Here is an 18469-nt window from a genome sequence, read left to right on the forward strand (position 1 = left end):
TCTGATGTCTTCAAGACAGACCAGAAGAGAATAGTTCAAAAGTCATAGTTCAAAGTTCAACTCACAAACCATCTTCTTATCAGAGAGCCTGGAAATGAAAGAGTGAGCCCTAATCTTTTAATACCTGCTGATACTGAGTCTGATCACATACTGAGATTGTCCTTAATGCTGTTTGACTGCCACATTGAAATAATGTGTAGCTTTCTAAATTCAGTACATCTTACTTTTCACAAACTACTTGATCCAAATTCTAAAGGAATTCTGACTCAGAATTATTATGCTAACTATTGTGCTTTAGTTATTGATATGACATAGATGTAAGGGTAAGTAGAGAATGTGACTCCTGAAGTGACCAAATCAGAGAGAGAGGATGTCTCACTCTGTTGGAGTTAGGACTTCAGAAGCACTGTACAGTATTTACAGGGTACCGACACAGACCCGACTCCAGCCAAGTTTTCTCTTGGCCTGCCGTAAGGTTACTCAGAAATTGACGTAAATGATTGACAACTGATATGGTTGGTCATTTAAACCAGTACAAATGAGAAGCTTCTAGCTGAATACACTTTGTATGTATGGGCTTTGTTAGTAGGAGGAGAGATAACAGCGCTGTTGCCATCAGAGTTTAGCGACTTTAGCACAGTCAGTCACTGGTGCAAGCAAATAATTTTTCATATTCACACTTAGGTGGACTCAGGGTTACAGCAGTTCAGCAGTAGATACCTACTGCAACAGTATACCAGTGTATCATGTTATCAGGCCTTACCACACTTTATATTCCCTACAGTAACTGTGTGTATTCCTTTATCCACATTGTGCACCAGCTGTGCTTGTTCTTTCTTTCACTAAAGACAGAGAGGTGAACTGAGCGGACTACAAAGTCATTCCCCAACTTTATCATGTTGTCTTCACTCTCAACAATGTCCCCCAGCATCAGGAACAGACATGAAGTTTGATTTTTGAGGAGGCACAGGTTAGCTACAGAGTAGCTACTGGTGTAAACGTGCATAGGTTCCTACTTTAAAAGTCTAAAATGCAATTTGCAATGCAAAGTCCTTAAAATATCTAAATATGATTTTGACAGGTGTTAAAAATTGATTGGATTATTGTAGTTAGCGTTACTTGTATAAAGTTTATGGGCAAAGTTTGTATTGATTGTGTTGTAACAACTAACAATTCCTGATTTTCCTTCATATTCTTCATACTTTGTTGTCAGTAGTCAAATCTCTGCACTTCCTTTTGACATAAATGCAGCCATTTACTTATAAGTAAATGCACAGTTTGGTGAGTACAGTGTTGGTACAACCCAGAGAAACAATTGCCTGACTCAACTCAAGTAGTTACAATAAAATATTCTTTAACATCTACCGGTATATTCTTGTTTAATATCATCCTCAAAGTTATTTCTTCTCTCCAAACCTAATATTGGCAATCCCAGATAGCCAGAGAGAAGTCACTGTGGAATCCAGTAATAGACCTGTGTGAGCGCACACACACTGCACGCAACCAGGAGGAAGTGATTAAAGTAAATAAAGGAGCAGTGCTCATTTATTCAGTCATTTGACTTGACTATGTTAAACTTGAATGCACTTTGATTTGTCATTAATTGTCAGGAAAGAGCAAAGAGGATGCCATGAACGAGTACATTGGCCTGGTGGAGCAGCTGAAGCAGAGGTATGGAATTTAACGTCACCCAAGAACCACAAACAGCTGGAAAGCGCTGAGACCAGCACCAGTCGGCCCTCATCCCGTCACTGTGGAACGCCTTAAAACCCAGGGAGCGTGTCCTTGCACAGCATGTGACTGCCTGGTGGGCCGCTAATGGTCCCAATGAGATGAAGCTGCAAAAACCACTGATCAGAGACCTTCCTCTGTCAGCGTACCTAAGTTCATGTTTTCAATCATGTGTATCTGCACAGAGTCCTGTCATTTCAATATAAAAGCCTTCTCTAAGAGCTGTGTTTGTGTGCTCTCATTTTACACAGAATGTTTGTATTATTGACACCGTATCAGCTGGCAGCGGCCATCACCAGACGATGCGAGAGGCTGGGTTGTAGCTGGCTGGCTAACCGTTATTAATGTCATTGCCAGGAAAATACTAATTTTATTTGAGTGGATATGTTAATTGGCTAATGTTTACTTGCCAGATTACTTCACCAGCTAACGAGATCCATGATACCAACTTATGTACTCTGACAAACGGGGTTGGTTTTAGCCAACAACAAATGATGAACGGTACAAAGCTAACGATTGCTTTCTACTAGTCGAGAGCGATGCGAGGCAGGGGCGTCCTTAGTGGTGTAGGAACATTACAGATATAGTGAGGCATTCTAAATATGATTGTCATTTATCTTACAGCATTCAGTGTTTATTTCAGCGTAGAGTCTCGTGAACATCATGTCACTGTTTTGGCCGATGTCTATGGTGGTGCGAGTGCTGCGGTTAACTTAAGCTGCTGCAGTAGTTGACACCAGTTAGGCTCCACCCACAAAATATTGACACAAAATGGGGTATATTTCAGTGTGGTGATGAAAATACTGATTTCACTTCATTGACTCAATAAACTCATTAAATTACTATATAAACTATATACTATATTAAATGCATGATGGGGGGGTCAGGCCCAAAACTGCCTCCGTGGTTTGGGCTCAGTTTAGGTGCACAGATGATATTTTGGGGCTTGGGTTAGGTTGGGCCTGTTCTTTTGGGCTCGATCAAAGTTTTACCTTTAACATCAACAGATTTAGCAGATGCTGATCCAAAAAAGGTCAAATTGTTTAGCCAGTTGAGGTCTTTACTGATAAAGTGATGAGAAATACAGTGCAGTATATACAGTATTCACAGCAGTTAAGGCGACATTAAAGGGACATTTCATGCATGTAAAATGGAGATGCTGTACAATGAAATACACAGAGGTATAGAGAGATAAGGCTATGTTACATCAGAGTTTCAAAAAAAAGAAGTCACATAAAAAATACATTTCCACCCAGTCAGAAAAGTACAAAAATGTGAGTACGGGCTGTTTCTGGACAATATATATACAAAAAAAAAATTAAATTAAAAAACAACCACACTGCTTTACGTTCTATTTACCACACATTTACACAATTTACACCAGTGTCACATTTGTCAAAGTTCTACTCTCTGTTCAGATTAAAGGTGATTGAAGATTTTCTCAGTTGCCAGAACAAAGATATAAATATAGAAGTTTAAAGTGCACATTCTGTTGGGGAAGCAGCCAGTTGGGTTTTATTGCTTTTTCCCAAAACACTGACGATGTGATGTGTACAGAACTGTGGATATGAGTCATAAATAAATATTGACACAAATTATGAACTACTACCATCTACCAACATCCATATTTTCTAGCTCTCTGCACCATGATGGCTGACCTGATCCTGATATTCTTCTTGCCCACTGATGTGATAATGACTCCGTTATGATTATGGGTTGGACTGTTTCAGCAGGCGTTCTATATGAAGTCAAAAAGATTTAATTTCGGGAATGAATGAAATGTCAGGAAGACAATTAGTTGCTCTACAGATTTAGCCAAGGGGAAAAATATTAGTTATCAGATAACACTAGCTCTTATATAGAACAATACATCATCAAGCTGCCCATAGTGTTGAAATACATGTTTTAATCATATATATGATATTGTGCATTATTCAGCAACTGATTAAAAAGTGTGGGTGCTTAAGGCTTGCTGCTGTGAGTGTTTCATGGTGAAATATACAGTACATGAAGAAACAGACAAACACATAACTCATCACTGCCTTTCAGATGTCGTGATAAATAATTTGTACACAGGCTATAGAACATTTAAATTATATATTTCAGCTAAAGTTTTATCACAAGAGTGTTAATGTTTGTTTTGGCAACTGTCAAATCAATCCAGTGGAAGCATTTATTTATTTCCTTATTTGTGTTTACTGCTAAATCTTTAAGTAGCTCAAGCTTTGGATACCAAGCTGTAATATGTACAGAAATTAAACTTAATTCATTCAAGCCTGCTGGTTCACGAGTGTTAGACACATGATGTGATCTCCTTATGGCGTTTAGGGGAATGACGGCACAAGACCGGCCAAGATTTGGCTTTTACAGGGGCAGTAAGTAAATATGTGACAAAACCTAAACTGTTGATTTAGACCTTTAATTCAGTGAAAAGATTATTCACAGGCTCTTTATTTTATTTAACATGTTGAAATATTTCAACAATTCTTCACATTAAAGCTGCAGTAGGTAATTTCTCTAAAAACAACTTTTTGTCATATACGCTGACACTTTTACTGTATCCTGACAGTAGTACATAAAACAGATCAGTTTCTGTCTCAGGGAAAAACAGTAAAATGCACCAAAACTACTGTATCTCTGAACTATCTATTCCATGTGATATCCTTTTGATAACTAATATTTTTTCACACCCACTCACTGAGCTTCCCCCGAAACAGTTTGGATGCCCTTTGGGGAGTCCCATCCACATTTTGTAAAACTAACTTCTAGCCAGTGAAATTAAAATATTCCCCATTTTTATGGAGAGCCCCCTTAAGAACCTCTGGGTTGAGAACCACTGGTATAGAAGCATTCGTATTAAAATGAGACTGTTTCATAACCACTTAAAATTGAAATATGTTTAACAATCCAATTTCCTGGAAAAATCTGGGACAACTCAAGCTCCATCGCTCAGGAGGCATATGTGTGATTAATAACTGCAGCTCCAGTTACCTCTGCTCCTCCTGTAATATACGTCCAGTCCATACAGACACACACGTCATGAATCAACAAGCTTTCTTGCATAATATGACTCAAACTAAAATTTATAAGATACAGGAAATGGGGGCAAATTCTAGATCTGGTTTAATCATTCTCACACTTAAAGCACAATTTTCTGCCCCCTAGTGGTCATAATCAATGAATGCAGCTAAAACAAAAAGACCAAACCAGCTTCAGAGGTTAAAACACTTTCAGCTGCTGAAAGCTGCAATTTGTTGTAGCTGCCAGTAGAAGTCGATAAAAATCTATATTTACTATCTGCCCCTTTAGTCTTGGTTTGTGCCAGGTCTCCATCACCGCATCATTCAAAAGGCCAACTGGCAATTCCCTTCCTGCACACACACACTCTCTCACTCTCTCACACTCACTCACTCACACACACACACAAAGCTGCAGTAAGTAACTTTTATAAAAATAACTTTTTGTCTTATTTGCTGAAACATTCACTATATCCTGACAGTAGTACACAAGCTTTCTCTGGCTCCTCCTAGTGCTCCTAATGGCATTTGTAAGAATCCACCGGGCCTGAATACAAGACTTTTTGGGTTGTCTGATTGGTTGTTTTTGTTCACAGATCATCTGTCTAATGTACTACTGTCGGGATAAAGTGAAAGTTTCAGTGAATATGAATTTTACAAAAATGACTCGCAGCGTTAAGAGAGTCATAAAATATGGGTGGTGCTCTGTTGCTTGCAGACACGAGAAGCTGATGAAATTACATGGAAATTATCATTTGCACTTGAACATAGTGATTGATTGGTGTTTAACTTTTGTTTTGTGACTTTTTTTGTTAGCAAACTGAATCTTATGAAGAAACCACATCCAAAGAAAAAAAAAAAAAAAAACAGAGGCTTGATAAACACAGAGTAGTATCCCCACAGTGGTATGTAGACTGAGACCTGGTTCAGGGACATGCAGAGAGCTCCAAACAAAGCCACAGTAAAACTTCTAGAAAACATACACAAATATACCTAAAATATATTAGAGAAAAATATTTTGGGGATATTTATCTTTTTGAATGTATATAACATTTCAAACACCTTATCTCAGCTTCTCTTATATTATAAATATCTTAAATAGAAATTGTGTTTAAAAGTGGTCTCCCTCTATTTTAAGACATTTGGCTTTACATAATTTAGGTTTTATTCTCTTCAGGGAACTGAAAGTGAGACACTAAAATCCTCAGTCCACACAGCAGGAAAACACCAGAAAATAGCTAATACTGCATAATATCAGCAGGTCTCTGCATCTATCTTTGTACACAAGAGTATCAGGGCCACTGGTACGGACAAAAAAAATGCAGATTTTTAGGAAAAAGTCGTCATTTTGAAATATGTAATATTATATGAATAAAATTGTTATTTCAAGAAAAAAGTCATATTACAAGAATACAGTTGTCATTTTATGAAAAACAAATCATACTTTTCAAGAGGAAAGTTATAACATTACAAGTATAAAGTCACATCTTGTGATACTACTGCTTTATTCTCAAATATTAGGAAGTTTTCTAATAAAATTATTACTAATATTACAAATGTTCTAGTCCCTCCAGAAAGTTGTGATGTTGCCTTTGCAACAATTAATGCAAACTCAACCAATCCCTGTGAATTCTATGCAACTTTTCTGCAAATTTGACCAATCATTGTAGTTTCCTGTGAGTTTCACAAATCACAGCAGTCCCCCGTGCAAAACGCCAATTTTCATTCAAAAAACAGTAAAAGCATCTCATGCGTCACATTTTTTTTGGAAAAGCTGCGGCGGAATCAGACATTTTAGGCTGCAACAATCTCAATCTCTCTTGTATTATTGGTCCTTTTTAAAGACCCAAATACTGCTTTATTCTCATAATATGATTTTTTCACCAAAATATTTTGACTTTATTCTTTAAGGCATTCACAGTGGCCCTATTAATCCTTTATATATATTTTTTTTTTAAAGAAAGGAAAGGGGAAGGAAAGGGGAGTGATCAGGCCCTTAGTTGACAGTTTGTGTCTCTTGTGGTTACCTGAAGAAAGGGGGTAATAAGGGTTCATTTTCACTCACATCCCCCTGAAACTAACATCTAAAAAACATCTATAGAACCAGTCAAAAGCTGGTTCATTTTGGCTCTTCCACTAGTCTTTCTGCTTGGCATTAAATTGTATTCCTACTCTGCCCAGAAGTTCCCTCTCATGAACTTGTTAATCAATCCATGTCTGACTGGTTCTGATCCCTTAACACCATTTAGCATCCTTAAATATAAAAAAAACACTCAGAATGAGCACAGAGGTGTGTCATGGAATTATGTGATATGGAGTCAACCTCTCCATCCAGGTATGTATTTGTTGTACGTGTCAGTTGGTTGAAGCTCTGCTGCTCATGTCAGGAGGGTGTGCTTAGAGGAGGCCTCGTCCACCAGAGCCTGGACTGTGATGCTCACCTTCACCAGGCCTTTCTCCTCCAGGATGTGGTGAGGGAGACACAGCTTGTCCTGGGAGACCAGAGTCAGATGGAGAAAAGGAGAAAAGTAAGGAGTGAAGGAGCAGATGTAGAGGCAGAAGAGGGACAAGGGCAGCAGAATATTTAGACACAATGCTTATATGTGTAAGACGTGTTTCTGTAATGCCTGCATGTACGAAACCTCCCACTGTCTCTTCTTCACTATAGCTGAAAAAATAAATAAAAGGGCAAAGAAATCTTTTCTACTGAGACTTTATTAAGTTCATACCAGGTCCACACTATATATATATTAGTATACTAACCTATTATCAGTATACACGATGTATTATTATATCTCGTATATATATATATATAGTGTATATATATATATATATATATATATATGTATATATATATATGTGTATATATATATACACATATACATATATATACATACATACATATATGTATATATTTATTTATTAATATATATTATATTATATACATTTGCATTTCTGTGAAGAAAACTAAATGAAAATGTTATTTTCAAAGATAGATAGGTTTTTATTTAAAAAATGGAATATAAAATTGAATATTTCATGGCCCCTGTAGTTTCTCCTTGGAAGGAAGGGGAAAGCTAAGCTTTGAAGACCTGAACACAAGCTATATTGACTCTTTGTGAAGGCTCATTCTGCATGAGAAAAGTATGCTGTTAAAACAACCAAAGAGCTACTAGAACAATGGCCAAGTTTCAGGAACACTGTATTTGTCAAAAAAAAAAGTTGATTAAGTGTGCAAGAATTTTACAAAAATTCATCCAAATCTCTCATTTTACACCAATGAATTTTGGGTTCATTGTACAGTTTATCAGTTGTTCTCTACAGTTATTATGCATCGGATATAATATAAAATATCCATAAAATATGTCACTTAGTCAGTTTACTCAATGAACAAGGGTCCCTTAAGGAAAAAGGTTGGGAATAAGTGCTGTAGAGTTCTGGATTATGTTGTGAAAGGAGCAGTTTGGCATTCATGCTGATTTGCTTTCTGGCCGAGAGTTAGATGAGAATATAAATACCCCTTTCATGTCTGTACATCTGAACCTACAGCTAGCACACGGTTAGCTTAGCTTAGCATTAATACTGGAAACAGGTGGCCTGGCTCTGTGCAAAGGTAAAAAAATAAATAAATAAATAAAAACTGTCTACAATCACCTCTAAAAGTTACTAATTAAAACTTTCCTGTGTTCAACCTAGAGTTAAAGGGGTTATGGGCAGGATGCTAACCGTCTGCTGGCTGTAGCTTCATATTTAATGGCCAGATTTCTCAGCAAGAAAGCAAATTAGCATAAAATGTAACTTCTATAAATCATGGCAAGTTTATTCATATAGCACATTTCATACACAGGGGTTACACAAGGTGCTTTACGTTATAAAGTTTAAAAAGACAGTGGGTAGCAGGTCCTTAAGCTTTCACCTGAAGTCGGCTCAAACAATGACTCTGTAGACCAGACATCCCCCCTAAACGTCATTTATTACCTCAGTCTTTAACAAATATCATACATGAAATCCATTCACATCAGCACAAAGTTAGAAAATCTGTGCAGAGAATGTGTCAACAACTGAAAGTTACTGCAAGAATTAATTCACAGAACACGTGAGTAATTCATATTCACAGTAACAGAAAAGAACATTTTAGTTACTCAGCTTACACTGGTTAGTGTTCTATATATAATACATAACATTTTCTTTTGACACCAATAATTAAAGGCCAACACATCTGTATTCATTTAGTTTCTGTGAATTAATTCATCAGCCAATCAGCTGCTCACATGGCCAGGCAAAATTTTGTTTTTGAAAGTTGCAGTGGGCATAGCAAATCCACATTCCTCAGTATTTAAATCCTCTCAAGGTTGCAAACAGAGCGACATTCTAATCCTCTGTGTATCGAACCGTAAGACTAAGATATATCTAACTTCATAAGCTCATCTAGTGTCTATCTAGCCCTTCAAATGTTCTCCAGAAACAGTCACATTGCATATTAGGATACACTAGTAGTTGATGTACATTAAAAGTCATCTTATTTCGGTGCAGGAAAAAAATAAATGTATAACTAAAATACACATTTTCTTAAGTTTCAAAATATACTCAAATAACCATTTTAAATAACTCAGGCAAATCAAAATTACATCTAACCGTCTTAAATAATCAATAACTATTGTTATATCACACATTATGTCCCACATTTGAAAAAAATTATAGTGTTTGTGCAGTTCTATAATGGTGAGCCACTAAACACCTCCATTCAGGAATCATGTGCCTATCTGAAATATTAGAACAACCACGAAAATCCACCTTCACGTCATCAACTAGTCATTCTGAAACTACACATTTTAAATCATGGTCCTTACAAAGCTGCTCTTGTTGTTTGCATCACTGAAAAACGTTTTTAGTACATCAGTGATAAAACAGCAGCTTCAGCATTACCATTTGGCAGCCATATTGAAGGTCTTCAGAACTTCTGATTGGATTCTTTAAAGCAGTAGAGAGGGTTAATTTCTGTCTGACCAACATCTAAAGGACCCATTTCAATATTTTATTTAGATTGTTTGTTAGCCAACCACAGTATTCGTTCAGTTAACCGTCTAACACACGTTAGTTCATTCTGGTCCAATTCTGTAATACTGCCAGGCAGCTGGACTCGCAAGATCACAGAATCACGTAAGAATCCATCTTGCCAGTCTTCAAGCTATGCATTTGTGTCCAACCACAGTGGATCAGACCAATCTGGGTCTGTGTGAGGGCTGCTTAAGAGGTTAGCGTAGATGTTGTTAGCATTAATTCGATCAGAACTAGAGAGCAAATTTTGTTCAATGAAAGAAGAGCAAAGATTAGTACTGAAGGTTTTTCCCGATGTGTGTGAATGGGCAAATGTGCCATGTCATCGGAAGACTAGAAAGGCGCTTGTGATGTGATGAAGATGCTTGTGTCTCGCGGTAAGAATAGACAAGACCTCGACTCTCGAATGAAGCATCGCTGCAGATGCAGCCGTAAGGGACCAGTCACACAGAAAAATAATGTGGAGGGTGTATCTTCAGCAATTTATGTGGCTTAGTATCAAGGCTGTTGACTGGAGTCACATGACTTGAACTTGAAGTCCCAAATTTGATGACTTCAGACTCCACTTGACAAAATTAAAACAGGCCTGCAAATGGATCCACTTGGATTTCAAAACCAATGACTCGTGACATCAGTTGGACTTTTGACTCAAAAATATTTAATACCTTCCCCCAGGTCCCAATAAATAAAAAGTATGTTATTAAAAGTGTGCCGCCGATCAATTAATTTCCTGAATCAACTAACGTTAATGCTATTTATTCAAATCCAGCAGCATCCAGCCAAGTTGCAGGAGCCATGAAGAACTGATGTTACGTTGCTGAGCACCAGTTGGCATATATGATACCAAAAGATAATTTCATTCATGTACAAACACTATGGGGTGGTCATGCATTTGGTGAAGAGTGCATTATGACTTGTTTAGGCCTCAAAACTAAACATTCAGGACTTGGGACTACAGTCTTTACTTGGGACGTATCGACTTCAAACTTTCTTGTGACTTGTGACTACTGTGATTTTTTAGACATCATGCGCATGTAAAACAGCCAGTCATCGTAATCTACATTGGCAACAATTTAAAACCATTCATTTTTGTTTAAAGAATAACTAAATGGATTGACAACCAGTTGTTATAATTTCTTAAAGATTGCCTATAGCCAGTTATAGTTATAGTTTACTAGACCTCCATGATGGTGCCAAATGGCTGTTGGTACATTTCAGCAAACTGCATACTGCGCACAGTATTAATATTGAAATACATAACAAATCGGAACACAAACACTGAATTTGTTTTTTCAAGGAGATGTCAATACTGGGACAATTTTTCATTTTCTTCTTCCAACATGGTGTTAATATGCCTCATGTTATTGTTTTTTCATGGTTGTCAACAGGTGAACAAAACAAGAATTTGATCCTAATGTTATGAGCCCTCTCACTCCTGCACAGATCAGATTATCTCTGCTGTACAGCATGTTCATAAGACATGAGTGACTTTAAGTAACCCGCTGCTCCACATGTCCTGCTTTCAGTCTCTGTTTATTGCAAAGACACAAACACGTCTGTGAGTTGTTTTTCCTAAAAGGGCAAGAAGAAGAAAAAAACAAGGAGCAGAAGGTGAGTAGAGTTGCATTTGTACCACATGGGATGAACCGATGATTGTGTGTTCTGGTGATTAGATTATATCAATTTTATTAATCCCATACGGGACAAATGAAGTGTCATGAAAGTAATTTTTTTAATTTTCACTGGTTTAGTGTATAACACAAATGTTAAAGAGTAAGTACACCCTTAAATTAAGCTCAGACTCTTTTGGTCAGAGCTAACCTGCGATGAGCAACTACTGTCAGGCTTTCATGTCCCAAACACAGGGAGTCTGATGGAGCTTTATGTCTCCTTGAGAGAATTTCTGTGTGGGTCTTGTAGCTTGGCTAGGGTGTTTCCTACCAGTGTTTGGAAAGTCTAGCTCTGAAACATACATAAAAATGAATAAAATGACAGTTCTCCAAAAGTGAAGCCAAAACATCTCTTTTGCCCTCTAGTACCTGACTGCAGTATATAAAGCCTGCTGCCCCCATGTTAGCAGAAGGGACAAACACAAAACAAAATCAAAGTACACATCAAATAAATTTGACCAAAGATGGTTTCTGTCATTTTAGGTAAAACTTATCGGGCTGATCCATGTTCAAGTGTTTATTTTTCTATTATTTAAAGCTGGAAAAGAGGGGTTTCATGTCATGATTGACAACTGAGTCATGCTCACAATTAAGTCTGCCAAGGATATGGGCAAGACTTCGATACTGCGGCAGTAACCCCGACCACTACATCGCAGACTCTGGCTCAGAGTGGTGAAAGATGGCAGCAGCTGTATCCAGGATAGGATTGGCTTCATTTTTGTAAAGTGGGAGGAAGTAGGGACGCAATGTCCATCTTTTATATGTCATTATGGACCTGATGATAATCTTGTGAAAATCATTGGCCATGCCTCCACAAATCCTTTTTTTATACTGAGCATATAATCTTTTTACACTAATGACATGTCTTACTGGGCCCATGTGTTATCCACTGGGAACTCTTAACAAAATGAGAAGTACTGTTGTATTCTATCGGAGAAAAGTAACATTTTTGGATGTAGTTACTCTTTAATGAATCACTATACTCACATTTGTTGATTTTGTTGCAGTAAAGTTTATGAGCTCACAAAAATGTTGACACTAACAAACATCAACAGTAGTTTATTTTTGAATGTGATATTTTCCCCATGTGACATAAACGCAGCAAAAATAAGGAGGAGTAGGCTGGGCAGAAGTAGGACGGAGCTGGCAGGTGACGGACAGGAACGGTTACGTTAGCTCACTCCAACTATAGGCCAAGAATAGCAGAACTAGGCAGAGGACGTGAAGCAGGCTTGAGCCAATAAGGTCCCAGATTTGCCATGCAGCAGGTGGAGTTTGAGTGGTAACAGAAACCAATGAGGGAGTCTTTGACCCCCCAGAGGAGGTGGGGTTTGGAGTCGCGATTGCCTTTTCCTGTTTCCTGTCCAGATAGGTTGTATCCAAGGCAACCAGCGCCTGAACTGTGGCGCAAACCGGCTGCAGGCAGCTCTGGATGATGTCATAAGGTGAACAGAGGGAAGACTGGCGCCCCCATTAGAAAGACGGCAAAAAGGGAAGGGTGGGAGGGTCAAAGAAAGGGCAGGAGGTGGGAATAAAATAACAAAGGAAGGAAGAAAGGAAAGAAAGAAGGAGGAAAAGAAGGAAGAAGGATGAAAGTGGCATAGAGAAAATAACCAGGGAATAAGGAAGAGATTGAAACAAGGGAAGTAAGGAGGAAGTATGAAATAAGGGATGTCGGAAATGAGGGGAGGATAAGGGAAAAATTAGGACATGAAGATGGAATAAAGATGGGAGGAGGAAGGAAGAAAAGTTGTATGTAAAGTGCAAAAACATTCAACCAAGAGAGGATAAAAAGAGGACATGATATGTGATGAAGAGGATGAGGTCAAGAGAAATGAATGAAAAACCAAAACCAAAGTTCAGAGGCAGTTTGAAATCACCCAGAAGAAAATGAAAACGTGAAAAATGTGAAAAAATATACGAAACAGGAAACGTTGATGAAGTTGAGAGGAGGAGAGAGAAGAGGATAAAGAGGATGGTGCGATCCAGCCAGAAAGTAAAAAGAGAAAGAAAAGGCAGGGGGTTAACCAATGGACACAAGGTCAAAGGTCACAGACAAGAGTGTGAGCTGGTGAGGGTGAGGAGGGATGGGGGCAGGCAGGCATTACCATGGCAACGAGCAGGGATGCTTACTGAGAGGATGAGGAAAGGTTCTGAAAGGGGAGCTCTCTTCTCTCCCAGTAAGCAGACCGTAATGAGGAGTGAAGTGGCTGATGGGAGAGCAAGCGCATTCAGCCAACAGCGCAGCAGGCCAGCACATAAGCTAGTAGCTCTTTAGCTAGGAGAAGCTTTTAGCACGTTAGCTTGCAAAAGCATAGTCAGCATTTAGGCTACAGGTAGCCTACTAGCTAGCAACGTCCACACAGTGGCTGTAAACAGTCAGCAAGCAACAGCAGAGACGGAGGTCAAAGGTCAACCAGTCAGTATAGGTAAACAGCTCAGAATAAGAATGAATAAAAGTCTCTCTTTCAGGACCACACTTTTTAAAAATTAAAACATACTATGACATAATAAAAAATAATCACATGTAAAACAGCAAAGCAAAAAAATTATACTCCAATTTTAAGTCTCAATGAAAAATGTAATTTTCAATTTTATTACATTCATCTTTGATATCGAATTTCTATCATTTATTTTAGTGGTTTAATCGTAGATGGTATGAACAAAATGATGTTATCATTGTAGCCCTAGCAACTAGCTGTCAGTGTGATTAAACAGTACCTTTTTAACCAGTTAAACTACCTGTCTCTTAGTGCCATGCCGCTTGAGACCTGTCGTGCGACCACTGTGACGTCAAAATGACGTGGATTTCACTGGCGCGCCAGGATTTTGGCCGCTTGCGCAAGGTCGCCGACCACTTTTTTTTTATTCAGCTTGAGCGCGCCCAAACCGAAAACATGAAGCTTTCCGAGCACGGTGTGCTCCTACAGACATCTGTAAAGATCATTCAATGAAGGACACAAGAGAAGGCCATATGCCGGAAAATTTGGGAAGAACCTCCGCGAACGATTTGCAAAATCAAAAAGAGGCCGCCATTGTATAACCTTTTTTTCTTCTTCTTCTAGTGCGTAGAAATGCAAATCGGTAGCCTTTGCTCAGTTGCGCCACCTCCTCTTCAGGGGATACTGCAACTAGTGTCGACCACCAGCGCATGGTATGAAATAGTTTACGGCCGCTACCGTGACGTCAACGTTGTCCCGCGCAACAGGTCGCAGGCCGAGTGGCGGAGTACTACCAAGCGAGTCTACAAGACGCTTTAGGAAGTAAGAAGCTCTTGGAATGTTCTTTTAATTGTGACCTAAAAACGTAATAACCACAAAGTGTATGTCTCCTACCACTGACGCCCCTGTATCTATACTGTGTGCAAAACACTTTTCCTACTGTCATTTTAGAGGAATAGTTAGAAATTTCGGGAAGTGTGCAGTTTCACACATGCACAACACACACACGCACACACGCATGCACGCACGCACGCACACGCACACAGTAAACCCAGAACAGCTCTGTTTCAGACTGAAACTGGTTTGTTCTTCTGTCATGATGGAGGAAGCTGAAGCCACAGGCAGCGATGACAGCGGTGATGATTCAATATTAAATGTTGACACTAACAACCCCCATTAAAAGGCATGACAACAAAAAGGAGGCAAGTCGGAACATTAAACCAGTCCTGGGAAAATGCTGAGGGGTTCTCAAGTTTGAATTTCAGAGACAGAAAACATCATCAGTTCTGATCTCAGGAGGATCAGCTGACAAAAAGATTTAGAGCTGCTGCTGTTAAAAACATGGTATCATCAGCCAACCTCCCAGATCTGGTTTACATTGGTGTCCTGCAAAAATCCTCAACTGCAGTTTGCACCTCACTTACCCACATAAATCAGAAGATAATGCAGCTGTAAATGTTGCATTGTCATCCATGTGAACAAGTTGATTCCTCAGAACCAGCAAATATAATGTTTAAGAGACTGAAGACTTATTTTGCAGGACACCTTCACGGTTCCTTTTACATTATCTGTATATCTGTATACGAACTGGGGGTGTTTTCAGGTTGGGTATCCCTGGACTGACTAACAGAATGTCTTTCAGCTGCAGAGGGGTTGTGTAGTTTGTTTAGTCACTCTGGTTATGCCATAGAACCACAGCTTTCCATAGATTAATAAACAACAAAACATTATAACAACTGATTATTCATATTAAATAATATAAAATTCAATGCATCAATTCTCAGGGCCTCCCATCTTAACCAAAATCAAGACAAGGGCTGCCCCCCATTACTCATGATGCTTTGGAAATGTAATCAGGAAGTATAACGCTGGATTCAGTGAGTTAGTTGTGGGCTACAACTTGAACCCGTTTTTTTTGCCACGATTTTTTACTAACTAGCACCATTAAAAGTCTTCTGAATTAGCTGTTAGAGGCTCCTCTTTGCAGTGTACCCATGGTTTACAGACAACTATCACTGGATTACTGTAATACTGAAGGAATATAATTGTTATGATTGTCAGGAGTTAGGAGGAGTACCTTCTTCCCTAGAATAGGGACTAGTAATGGCACAACATGATTATCCCGATAACGCGAAATAGTCTCAATATACTTATCATATATCGTCCCATCCCTTACACACTCATGGAGGTATATTTTAGGTAGACATCTGAGATTATGAAATCCTTGGGAATAGTCAGTCACACTGAATCTAAACGAGATTGGTATCACATCAATGGGATCAGATTTGACTAGTTTATGTTAGAACTGAGAAGTCGTGTGCCAAGGGTTTGAAAGTACCATAACTATCTTCATGAGCTGGGTGTCTTCAGCAATAGCTGATTTAACAAGAACAACTCTTTAGGATGGAAAGCTCAAACTTGTGCTGTGACAGTGTGGTCTACACCATTTTACATCAATTCCAAGAAACATGTTCTAATTGACATTTAGCATAGAAGATCTTTCAGTTTGCCAAAAGTTTTCAACAGAAGTCTTCAGTGTCTGGTATCTACTATACTACTACTATATTTACTGGTGGTGGGTTTTGGAGCAGAAACTTGAATACGACCCCCAGTTCGTAGAGGCGCAACTGCTGTCAGAGCATTAACAGGGTGGGGGTTATTGTATAGTGGCCTTTCTTACCTCCGGTACACCAATTTTTCTGCAGGCATCCAGGAAGTTCTCCACATTTCTCCGACACTTGGCCATGCTGAGTTTGGGCTGGAAGCACAGAGTCACACAATAACGGATTTATATAGAATGATCTCTTTCTAAACTAAATGTATCAGAATTTATTTTTACATTTTCCTGTTCAGCAGTTTCAGGAGCAACTTGTTTAAAGATAGCAGAGAAAAGAGATAAAGATAAAGAAATCCTATATAAAAAACTCTGGAGTGTTAGACTTTATGCACTTAGTCTTCATCTCAGGGAAAGGTCAGAGGTCAGGGCTGACAGTCTGAGACGTACCACTGCAGGCGAGGGAACGTGGATGCTGGCGACAGAGCGCGGGCGAATGTGATTGGCCAGATGGCAGAGCACAACGCCGTCCATCAGAGATGACCCAAGGTCCTCAGGAAGGACAACCTTCAGTCTGCTCTCGATGCTCTGAGGAGTAAACAACAATATAAACAGGTAGCAAAATGGCAGTTCACAAAATCCACTACACTAGTTTGCAAAACTGTACTGTGTACTCGAATACTTTTTACAGTTTTGCACAAACAGGAAATGACGCAAGAGTTGCACTGCCACATATCAGCTCAAGGACTGCAGCCTGATGCCTCACATGTGACTGCTGTTTCACAAGCACCTCCACCAACCGACCTGCCTAAGTTGAGGTCATTTCTTGGGCTCACGTCATGGTATTCAAAATTCATACCAGACTATGCTGCTGTTGTTGAGCCCCTGCGAGCACTCCTGCATGGAGCTGATGCTTTTACATGGACACCTGAGGCGCAGAGGAGTTTTGAGGCTGTTAAAAGGACTCATAGTGAACAGCCCGGCACTGTCCTTGTTCAACCCAGAGCTGCCCACTGTTGTCATGACGGACGCGTCTGACTATGGGCTGGGCGCAGTTCTCACTCAGATGCACCAAGACGGCACAGAGAAAACTGTTGCTTTTGCATCACGCACGCTCACCCAGGCAGAGAGAAAATACTCCACTGTCGAAAAGGAGGCCCTGGGGTGCGTGTGGGCCACAGAAAAGTGGAGAACTTACTTATGGGGAAGACATTTCACACTACGTACCGACCACAGCCCTCTCACCACACTGCTTGCCTCAAAAGGTCACAGAGCAGTATGCGGATAGAGGTGGTCATTCGTACTGTTACCATTAAACTACGACATCCAGTACAAGGGGTCGGGATGTAAATGCTGACTGTTATCTCGTCCCTTCCAAACTCAGGAGCCGTTGGAAGACGGACAACAGATAAGCACTAACTTTCTGCACTCACATGCTGTTACTGATAACTGATGTTTAAAGCTGCATCACTTCCTTTCCTGTGCAAGACGTAAACTGCGTGAAATGCTCACTTTCAGATGCCAATCACAAAGGAATTGACTCAAACTACAGCCATTCTTCAACTTCGACACGAACTTCATACAAGATGACTGCGTGGTATCATGGCAAACACAGACTCCTGTTGCCAGACAAGCCTCCAGCAAAGCTGAAATCGTCCCTGCTCATGATGACGCACCCAGCGGCATATTGAGAACAAAAACAGAGACTCAAGAAAGCATATTGGTGGACCGTGGCATGGATTGCCCAGTCAGAGAGCCATTTAAAGCAATGCATCACAATGCAGTCGCAATACAAAGTCTGCAGTCACCCCACTACCCAACTACAGCCTGTGCCCATATCCAGAACAGGCTTAGGGAAAAAAGTAATTGATGTGGTGGGACACTAATTAGAGGCACCCATAGTCCGCTTTGCAATCCCAGTGATTGGTTACCACAGTTAAATGGACCAGAGCTAGCCCTTTGTTCAACAGGTCATATCAGGACTGTCATACAAGTTTT

General features: G+C 39.4%; 1 protein-coding gene across 1 annotated transcript; it reads right to left on the reverse strand.

The window, feature by feature from the left end:
- Window positions 1–5222: 5222 nt before the first annotated feature.
- Window positions 5223–17059, reverse strand: LOC118339536 (leucine-rich repeat and calponin homology domain-containing protein 1-like; the record flags this gene model as incomplete). Its single annotated transcript, XM_035677225.1, is given in 3 exon segments — window positions 5223–7240; window positions 16598–16675; window positions 16922–17059. Coding segments are annotated over 3 exon segments (330 nt in total), but the record flags the coding sequence as incomplete, so codon positions are not given.
- Window positions 17060–18469: the final 1410 nt, after the last annotated feature.

This window comes from Morone saxatilis, unplaced genomic scaffold (assembly GCF_004916995.1).
Source record: "Morone saxatilis isolate NCDOM2014 unplaced genomic scaffold, NCSU_SB_2.0 Contig5, whole genome shotgun sequence".
NCBI classification, from domain to species: Eukaryota; Metazoa; Chordata; class Actinopteri; family Moronidae; genus Morone; species Morone saxatilis.